This window comes from Trachymyrmex cornetzi, unplaced genomic scaffold (assembly GCF_001594075.2).
Source record: "Trachymyrmex cornetzi isolate Tcor2-1 unplaced genomic scaffold, Tcor1.1 scaffold277, whole genome shotgun sequence".
Lineage (NCBI taxonomy): Eukaryota > Metazoa > Arthropoda > Insecta > Hymenoptera > Formicidae > Trachymyrmex > Trachymyrmex cornetzi.
The window spans coordinates 145,994-156,800 of record NW_017297449.1 but is presented as its reverse complement, the minus strand read 5'-3'; the positions used below and the strand labels follow the sequence as shown (position 1 = coordinate 156,800).

Genomic DNA, 10,807 nt, shown 5'->3' with positions numbered 1-10,807 from the left:
GGGGGGGGGGGGAAGGGATGCAGATATTCCTTTGTATTCACGCTTTAGAACGTAAGTACAGCCTTGGCCAAAGATATTAGGTATTTATTTAGGAAACAAAGGATAATTTACAGGAAAATGCCGTAAATCAATTTTTCAGTTAAAACTGTACATAATGCTTAATAACGTGTCTGATATTTTTGGTCAAGACTGTATTAGAATATATAAAATAAACGTTGGAAATTATTTTTTACTGTCTAATGAATAATTTATGTGTAATATAAATGATTCAAATATTTGTAACTTTTATTTATTTACTCAAAAGTGTAAAATTATTGAACAAAAAATATTCCACATTTCGGCTATCCACAGGTCAAAGTGATGAACTCCATTTCGAATTTTTTTTAAATTTTATTGTCAAAACACTTCATTGATGCTTTGACACTAAAATTTTAAAAAATTCGAGGTGGGGTTCATCACTGTGACCTGTGAATTGCTCATTTGGCCACTTTATTGACCGAGTAGGAGAATCCTGCAATTTAGTTCTCAAAATTATGTCTATTCACCCAGATGGCGCAGAAATAGGACTTTATTTTTTTCAATAGCATGTTCAATTGCCCATACCCTGTATGTGTGTGCAATCCAAATATTCAAGATGGCATCTGCGGAACAGGTCGGCCTCAACAAAACATGGGAATTATCGCTTTACGAATTACATCGCACTCCGCAAGACGCGATCACCGACAGCACAGAGATTGCGGTCAGTCCGCGGAGTTTGCACAGCGAGCTCATGTGCCCCATTTGCTTGGATATGCTGAAGAAGACTATGACCACCAAGGAGTGCCTCCACCGTTTTTGTTCCGACTGTATTATCACGGCTTTACGGAGCGGTAACAAAGTATGTGCTTGACATAATACAACAAACTTATATCTACAATGTTTGCGGATAATACTAGCCCATATTTTTTCTACGAGAAGACAATGTTATTTACCTGTCAATTCGTGTATATATGTACAATATAGTACGTGTATGCAATCTGCCATTCACTTTTTGTTTATTTGGAAAGCAATACTTTCGATGCAACTGTATTTTATTTATCTATAAGGTTAATATTTTATTTATCGTAGCATGAAAAACTACTTTTTACTCACATTGATTGGCTACAAAATAAAGATTTTTAGAAATCCAAGAACATGTGTATCCAGTGATTATCCTATAATCACATACACAATCACTTATTTGAAAAACTTTGTCGTATGATAAATGAAATATTAATTAGTCTGAACCCTGAACATGTAACAAAATTATATATACTTGCTGCAAGAATTTTATATATCTTTAATAAAAATAAATACTATTTTTCTACAAGTAGTAGTATTTTATATTGAAATACAAGGAATTTGTTTGTGTTATGTATAATGAAATGTTTTGTACTTTTGTATTGTTACAGGAATGCCCTACATGCAGGAAGAAATTGGTTTCTAAAAGATCTCTCAGACCGGATCCAAACTTTGATTTGCTAATTTCAAAAATCTATCCTAGCAGAGATGAATATGAGGCTCATCAGGAACGAGTTTTGGCTAAACTGAATAAGTCACATTCACAAGCTGCACTTGTTAACTCTATTACAGAAGGTATTAAGTTACAAAGTCAGAATCGTCCACAGCGTTCCAGAAAGAATGCCAACGAATCTGAAAATGCAAGCAATGCAACGTCTTATAACAATACACCAAATATTAGTGCACCAACAACACCAAATCCATCTACAAATGTAGCAAATCAAAGTGATTCCTCTCAAAGTGCGACAGGACCTTTAAATAGTGGAGGTATGATTAATTTTATGAATACCAATATTGTTTTTTAATTTAGAAATAACTGCAATTTCTACTGAGTTTACAACAGCTCGTATAAACTTGTAATTTTTATTACATCAGTTATTTTTATGTACATTTATCTAGGAACAACATCTAGAAACTCTACCACACCATCGCCAAATCCTGCAAATCAAATCTCAAAACCATCAAAACGGCAGAAAAGTCTACAAAATTCTGAGAATGATTCCTCTAGTGCAGAAGCCGAGACTGGCGGTGGTGATTCTATGGTTGATACAGAAGGTGAAGGTCCTAGCGAACCATTGATGCTTAACGAAATTGAACTTGTCTTTAAACCACACCCTACAGAAATGGCAGGTGATAATTCTTTAATAAAAGCATTGAAAGAGAACAGTATTCGCTATATAAAAACAACAGCAAATGCCACAGGTAAGATATCTTTCAAACATGCAATTAAAAGAGAAAAAATTGTTTACTTGAAAAACCTAATAAATATTATAAATATAAATATACATTAAATTATAAAAGGGAAAAACAAACTTTCAGTATGTGATAACAAATTGTTTGTTTTTTTTTTTATAGTGGACCATTTAAGTAAATATCTAGCAATGCGTTTAACGTTGGATTTGGATACTGAACTATCAGAATCAGATAGGTTGTTAAACTTTTGTATCTATATCGCACCTTCACCTGGGCAGCTTGTGGTATTAAGTGGCTCACAAACATTACGACAAGTGAACGATAAATTCTGGCGTGTCAATCGACCTTTGGAAATGTATTACTCATGGAAGAAGACCTAGGGAAGGCCTCAAAAATATCTATCAGATGGGAGCTAATTGCGTCATGTTTTAAAGAAAGGAATGAATTGCCATTCATATTATATGGAATATACAGTAGAATATATCAAATATGAACAATACATATTATTATATTGTACTGTATTCAATTTAATTCAATATTAAGGTAATATTTATAAAATCATCGACAATGGTGCAATTTTTACATCTTTAAAGCTGGTTGCCAGTAATGGTTTCATTAATATAAGAATTGAAAAGGCAACTAAAACTTTATTAAACTGTGTGATTTTAACGACATTGTACATCCCGAATTGCAATTACCATTTCACACTATACACAATAATATCTACAAAAAAGTTTTATAAAAGGTATATATGTTACATTCACATATATTCATACATGTTCCGTCATTTAATGGTTTTAATAATCGTTAATTTATTTAAACGATTTTTAATCACGTGGACCATGCTGTATAGTTTGCAGGAAAAGAATAAATCTATGTAAATACGAATACATACGCATATTTTTGTCTCTACACATAGTTTTAGTCCTATATGTTTCTAAATTCTTTAAACGTTTTTTTTTTTAATCACTCTGTATATTGCACATGCACACATATATGCATAATTTGTATTTGTTTAAATTACGATCAATGACCTAAGAGCGTCATCAGCAGTTCTCTAAAAGAAATTGAATATATATTAAAAATTAACAAGTTATATTTTAAAAACACATTACGTTTACTCTAAAGTGCGTTTATTTAGTCTAATCATTTATTATTTGATTATAGCTTGTGATTGAAACATATACTTTCCACATAATTTTTGATCAGAGTTTTAGATAAAAATCTTCTGAAAATGCCAAGATAACTGTTTCAAAATAAATATTTATGACAAGCTATAATCAATAATTATTAGGCATCATATTAAGTAAATGCACTTTTTAAATAAATATAGTATTTTTTAAAATATAACTTTAATTCTTTAAGATGTTCGGTTTCTTTCAGGAAACTGCTGACAACATTCTTGTATCACCGACTGCATATTCCGACATTTTATGCACGATTAGTTTAAGGCAATATAATATATGAAAATCTTTCAAATATTAACGAACTATCAGCTGTGTATCATGCTGTGTTTGCATTTACATGCAAACTTATTCTTTTGGCGAGTAGATATAATCTACTGAAAATGAAGAAAATTAACGACGACAGGATTAAATGTCAAATAAATATTAACAACTCGTTTTATTGTTTTAAATCGCTATACTTTGTACGATTTATAGTTAAAGTCACAGTTGAACATACTCCTCGAGCTATCGATATAGGATTCGCTTTTTATAAAACAAGCACATCTATCGAACGTGATTCTGGCATACCTATTTGGTAGTTGGATGCTTTCGTTAAAGATACATGGAATTCGTCTTTACGCTAGTAGACGGAATAATCGATAAGTACCACCCTACCGTGCATCTCCCCTTGGATTTTCATTGAAGCGAAAACAATACGTATGCCGGTCTTTTGATAACATCGACCTTTGTTTTTTTTTTTTTTTTTTCAGAAATAAGCTTTACATGATTTTATTTTATTATTATATTAATTTATCCTTTTTATCTTTTCATACTAGAAATATTAATTTCAAGTTACGCAGATTTTCTTTATTTCTTTATATTATATATTATATCTCATTATTACATATCATAAATTTTGTATAAGGACAATGAAAACCGAAAAATCAAATACAATCGTGATTTGCAACATTGAGAATTTCCGGTTGTTTATCACTTAAAACTTAGATTAACTATGTTTTCACGTGTATACCTTTATGATTCTAGACCTAATTAATTATTCCAGCAGCGGGATTCATAATAATCTGACAACGCTTAATTACGACATAACATCATGCAAACTAATGACCACTGCTCTTAATTAGCACGCCAGAATGAATACCGGAATGAATTCTGTCTCGCGACTTTGCTACTTGGGCAATACTCAATAACTGAACCGTTGTAACATTAATTACTATGTTTTTTTAGAAAGAAGGATATATTATTTACGATTATATCAAATGTTGTAACAAATAACGATTCCGAAAGAAGTTTTTTTTCAATTAATCTTGATTGATAAAGTCGAAATCAAATCCTGAAAAAATAAAAAAACAGAAAAAATATACTTTATATTTTTTAATGAATTTTGTATATTTTTTAAAGGAAAGAATACGGAATCTTCAATAAGCCTAAGAAATTTTAAACGATTCCACAAAAAGTAATATGGTTTTATTTGCGCAGATATTTTTTAATTACAGCTATTATAAATCTTTTTATATTAATAAATAGCATATTGACTGAAACAGATTTTTCAAATATTTATTTTAGTTGAGCAATAGGATTTGAGAATATTAATGACAGCTTATGAGGCTCCTTATACCAGAGTGGATAATCCGAAGAACTTTGAGTTCCGTTAGGAATTGAATTTTTAGATAGAAGTTGATTCAATTTAAAGTTGGGTGGTTCTACCGTCTTCTTTAAAAGAACTGATACTTGTCGCATGTAATCTTCCATGTTAGTCACTTTTTCCAATCTGGCAAAGAAAAATTTTCAGTTAAAAAAGTTTTTTCTCGGAATAATTTACACAAATATTTTTTATTATTACTTTTATAGCAGATAGATTTTTTTTTACCTATGCACCATTTGCCTAGTAAACTCTAATCGGTGTGGTTTCTTTATCATCGCTGCTTTTTCTTTTGTAAAATGATTATTGGAATATACTTTTTCTACATCATTCCAAAGACCATAAAAATTTCCAAAATGTATTGCTGCATTTTTAGGTGCTTTTGTGATAAATTGTGGCTGTTCAACCATCATAGATGATTTGTAATTTATGTTTGATACTGATGAAATGGTTGGGGATATACATTTTAACTTCCTGATAGAGCATCTGAAAGAAAAATTAAAAAGTAAATTATAAAATTAAATAAAATTTTATATATTTATAATATGAATAAAATATATTTTAAATTGTGTAATAAAACATTATATGTTATTATTATAAATGATAGTTTTGTTCATACATTTCATTATTTCATCATCATTCATTTATATTACTCACGCAGTGCTATTGACATTTGATGTTGATAAAGAGAGGTTATTAGATTCTATTGCTGTTTCACTGTAATGGTTTCTAGACATTCTTTTACGCGATTTGATTTTGTGTTGCTTGAACATTTTATTAATAAATTATTGGAATATATTAGTAAATTAGAAGTCACTTGGAAATTTCAATAAATTAATGAATATTTTATTGAGATAAATCGTGTTGAAATACGTGCCCCGAGAATTTTTGTTTTGTTTATCAATCATGATCGTATCAGAGATCGTATTTAATAATCTATTTTATAAAAAAAAATATATATAGAGTAAATCGTATACAAGATGTTTCTCAAGTACTATGTCTGATATTTTAAAAGAATTTATTTTTGAGATTTATGAAAGAAAAGATTTATATATTTGTTAAATTTTCATGTATATCATAATAAATGATACTTCAGTCATGTAAAATCTTTGACACTATAATTTCTGATTCTTTCAAACGCTATATTATGTCCTTCAGATTTATAATCTTTAAACTACAACTGATTTTTTGCTGGGTCTCGTAGATTATTATGTATGTTGTTAAATTTTTTTTAAAAGGCTTGAGAGATTTGAAATTCTTATATAAATATACACAACACATATATTTTTTACATATATTCAAAATTGCTTGAAATAAATAAATTTTTTAGGTCCAAATTTAAAAATATATATAAATTTATCTATACAATGTAATTAAAAACGGCGAAATCTATTTGAAATTACACAGTATTTATTTAAACAAAATAAAGTTTACAAGTGAAGGAAGTCACAGCATTGCGACAATCAGTTTTTCAAATGAAACTTCGGCCACCTTCGGTACTTACCGACGTACTTCGTGCGATTCCACTCACGTACTCGTTCTGTCTGGTGTCAGCGAGAGTCCAGTGGATTGGAATCCAGTCGTTGTCGCGCGTTTGTTTCGTTTACATCGGATTTGTGACGATTTAGTGTTTCAGTGCAAATTTTGCAAATATATTAACTGAAATTCACTTTTGCGCAATATCAATACAGTATATCGATATCGTTGTGAGCTTCTTTTGTAAATCGCTGAAAAATATGTGCAAAGAATTTAGGTAAGATTTTCCTTTAATTTAATTTAAAACCGTTACCTTATAAGATTATCTTTTAATACAAAATAAAATTTTTCTTTTTATCTATTTTCTTAAAGTATTATTCAATTTAATTTACTCAAATATTAATACATTTCATGTAGTATATCGCGTGAAGAATTCTGATAAAAGTTACTTGTAAATTATTTTCTTGTTATATGTAATATTTATATATGAAAGCAATTTATAAAGCGGAACAATAATTAATTTAATTATAACTGACGATATTTATCGTCAGCTTGTTTGCTGGATCAGAATAAAATGGGTTTCCTAAAAAGATGACCTTTCCAACTGTATAATTTTATATATTTTATATTATCAATAATATTCTCAGAATTACATTCATTATTGACACTTTGAGTGACGTTCCCCATATTGTACATCGTATACCTCTCTTAAAGCACGTTCCAATCGTAGTCAATGTAAACGTCACGAACACTTCCTGCTACACCTACATTTCATGTATTTATTACTTATTTGTACAAAGGTACTCACGTTTTGATATGTATATATAAAATTTTTGCTCGTTATAGATTTATGCAATCCATAATTTGGAAATCTTTTAAAATATACAGTTTACAATAAAAATCTTTTCGAGTTTTTCCTTTTTCATGAAAACTAAATGTATATGTAAACTCAGGAACAGTTCGTAGCACGGTCAGTCTCTTAATTAATTTTGTTGTCTTAAGGAATTTCATTGAAATTGACAGTGAAACGCACGTGGTATTCGCGCATTGATAGAGTTTGAATCTCAGTAAATAACGCAGGAAAAAACCTAGCACACGTTTACTACTCGCATTTACCAACTATTCGTCCGGAATTTCGGCATTTTGCTGCGATGCGTAGGATATTGGAAAACCATAAACGATGTATGCGTACACGATGAAGTAAGTTTACCCAGACCAGACGCACCTCCAATATCCGATAAATTTTAATACAGTAATAATTCCGACGTATCCCATCGCGCGCAATATTGACTTTCCGCCTCTTTGGCTGGACTCCGCTCGTTCTCTCTCTCTCTCTCTCTCTCTCTCTCTCTCTCTCTCTCTCTCTCTCTCTCTCTCTCCTCACCCCGCTTCCGTCTCGCTTATTCTTGTGTTCATTTCATCATTTTTTCTCTCTTCCTTTTTATCTTTATTGCACCTGGCTCTGCTGCATTCTTTTTCTTTGGGCTTTAGGCAACGAGACTGATGGTTATTTTCACCTTTTATCGTACGATATATCGCCTTAATATAACAAATATATTTATTAAGGGGCGTTAGTTTTTCATCTTACAGGTATATTAACAAAAGTTGAAGAGAGTCATTGCAAATACTTATCAATTTAATATCACTTTCGTGTTGAATTAATTATTATGTTAGACGTAGATTGCGTCGAATAACGTCGAAATATATCGGTGTATGGTCAATATTAACTTGGAATGGAATCAGACAAACGCAAGAAAGTATTGATCGAGACTGTTTGCTGTAAGGCTTTCGAATTACACGATGCGTAAATCGTCATTATAAGCTTCCATCTTTTTTTGCGCTACCCTTACACGCGTAGATCGAAGACCTAGCGATCGTATTTTCAATTCAATTACATCACTGACCGCATCATCGATCAGTCGTCATGGTCCGATGCTCGCAACCTTAATAAAGCGTGGTGACGGTCAATAAACGTAGTTTGGCGGTTTGATATCGATACAATGTAGTAGTATCTCAACTGAGATCGTGTTCAATGCTTCGAATAACGGTACATATATATCAAGAAGAAATGTAAAAAAGTTATGAATATACTGTGCTGGAATAACACAAATAAAAGAAAAGAAAAGAAAAATCGACCGCGTATAGTTTTAACGTATTATTTATTGAAATTTAGAAAAAGTTTGAATTTCTTACATTTTCGTATAAACAATTAAATACAAATGCACAAAAGATACTCTGCATGTTATTATTTCCTGCAAGTATAAAAAAACTTTAATACATATATCATACAATAACATTTAATATAATAATAACTGGAAAGTGGATAAAAATATACGGTGAGAGCAGAAAGTATTCGTACAAGAAAATTTTTTATAAAAATAGTCTTATTTGTAAAAAATAAATATTAATTAACAATTTTATACAATGAATATATTCTGTTCTAACATAAACAAACGAGCTTCGCATGTATTACTGATTTTAGAAGCTAAATTTCTCGACTGTACGAATACTTTTTGAGCATCCAAACAATAATTTTTGATTTTTACTTATTTTTCAGATGATATATTTTCTATAATTAATACACATTTTTTTTATATATATAATTTTTAAAAACATACAGTCTATTTTATTCTTTATGAATAAATTGTTAATGAATAAATGTTAATTACCCAGCAAGAAATAAACGTCAATTAAACGTCGAATCGACGTCGAATTGGTGCTGAAATCATCGTATCGATATCGATTCGATATCAATTTGATGACTCATTGTTGCTGGACAATAATAGGCCTGTTCTTTTTGGCTGAACTTTTGCACCAGTTCATCTTTCTTCCCCTTCTTTCCTCCCGAAGAGAAAAGGAAGAGAGATGAACTGGTGTAAAAGTTCAGCCAAAAAGAACAGGCCTAATATTTACTTTTTAAAAATAAAGTTTTTTTTAAAAATATTTTCTCTATACGAATACTTTTTGCACTCACTGTATATATATATATATATGTATATATATATATATATAGCGTGACGTCGCGCCGTTTGAAACTAATATCTGACGAGAACTACACGGTATATATCGGCGCGACGAATTTCCGAGAGGCCGTGTAATTTGGCATTATGGGGGTACAAGTGCATTTTTCCTTTTTGTTAGGGGTTGTCCACGCGCTAGTACACACTCGCTCGTGTCATTTTTCTCCGTGCAGGCAATCGCCGGTATAAGGGCACCATCCGCTCCGTGTGTTAATCACCGACTACAGAGGGTGCGGAAAAGACTATAGGCATCGTTGCGAGGGGGAAAAATGAGCGAAAGAAGGAAGGTGGTGCAAGTGCATAAACCCAAAGAAACCCCTACGAGCGCGTTCTAAACATGCAGAGCACGTTTATTTTTCTTTCATGTGCATGTCAAGGGCATAAACATCTCCGTAGTGGATTATTATACGAACGATGGAAACTTTCCGCGATGACAAGTTTTCTCTGTAATTTAGTACAATGCTCTTAATTATCTTCACGTTCTTTCATTAAAGAACACGAATGGATTTCGGGCGAGATGGCCACGCGATGAGTAATAGTTTATATATATTGGATACACACGAATACTCTATTTAAGATGAAATCAATGTTATAAAAAGAGGTGATTATAATTTTTTCCATACACATAAAATATTTTTAAAAAAACAATTTTTCTTTTATAATACTTATACACGTGTATAGTACTTTTAATAATTAATCACATTATATATGCATAATAAGTACACGGAAAGAACGAGCTTATTGAAGTTTCTAAAATTTATCTAGATACAGATCTGAAAATAATTTTGGACAATCAAAATAATTGTGTACAACCTCATACATCACGAACATCTAAGGACATCCTAAAGACATCCAGAAGACTTTTCTACGCCCTAAGGATGTTTCCAGGATATACCTAGTGTGCCGTATAGAACGCTTAAACTAGTTGCTAGAATCTTTTTGCAGCATTATCAATAACGCTTAAGTATTCTACATATATGTATAATTATTTTGATGATCTAAAAATTATTTTCAGATCTGTATCTAGCTAAATTTTTTAACAAATTTCATTATATCAGTATTTTTAAAAACTGCCTATTAAAAGCAGATATATCTCGAACAATATATCTTTATAAAAATTATATGGACTACATCTCTTAAATTTGTGTGAGAGAAGAAGAAATAGAACAGTTAAGAGTGTTTTCAAGCAGCTGCAGGCCTATTTGTTGGGAAATCCTCAAGTAAAAGAGGAGCGCGGCGAACAGAACGCGGGG

The 10,807-nt window shown here is 30.8% G+C and overlaps 3 protein-coding genes across 9 annotated transcripts in view; 2 read left to right on the top strand and 1 right to left on the bottom strand.

Annotated features, from left to right (window-relative positions):
* Sce (E3 ubiquitin-protein ligase Sce) overlaps positions 1-3,167 on the top strand; it is a 41,367-nt gene extending 38,200 nt beyond the window's left edge. For 3 of the 6 annotated variants that reach the window (XM_018508997.1, XM_018508995.1, XM_018508996.1), the window contains 4 exons: positions 653-877; positions 1,431-1,806; positions 1,939-2,241; positions 2,395-3,167. In XM_018508997.1, the coding sequence (XP_018364499.1) occupies positions 653-877; positions 1,431-1,806; positions 1,939-2,241; positions 2,395-2,612 (1,122 nt within the window). In that variant the 3' untranslated portion in view covers positions 2,613-3,167. Of the gene's footprint in view, positions 1-584; positions 878-1,430; positions 1,807-1,938; positions 2,242-2,394 lie in introns of all 6 variants that reach the window. The other 3 variants (XM_018508998.1, XM_018508999.1, XM_018509000.1) reach the window with 3 other exon arrangements.
* Positions 3,168-4,973: 1,806 nt separating this feature from the next.
* Positions 4,974-5,941, bottom strand: LOC108762146 (uncharacterized). The gene is made up of 3 exons (XM_018509005.1): positions 5,716-5,941; positions 5,287-5,544; positions 4,974-5,187 (listed from the first exon to the last, which is right to left on the bottom strand). Exons 1-3 carry the CDS (start codon positions 5,829-5,831, stop codon positions 4,974-4,976), a joined length of 588 nt encoding a protein of 195 aa, XP_018364507.1. The 5' UTR covers positions 5,832-5,941.
* A 627-nt stretch (positions 5,942-6,568) lies between these two features.
* LOC108762144 (uncharacterized) overlaps positions 6,569-10,807 on the top strand; it is a 16,798-nt gene continuing 12,559 nt past the window's right edge. For both annotated transcript variants that reach the window (XM_018509002.1, XM_018509001.1), the window contains exon 1: positions 6,569-6,811. In XM_018509002.1, the coding sequence (XP_018364504.1) occupies positions 6,795-6,811 (17 nt within the window). In that variant the 5' untranslated portion in view covers positions 6,569-6,794. The remainder of the gene's footprint in view (positions 6,812-10,807) is intronic.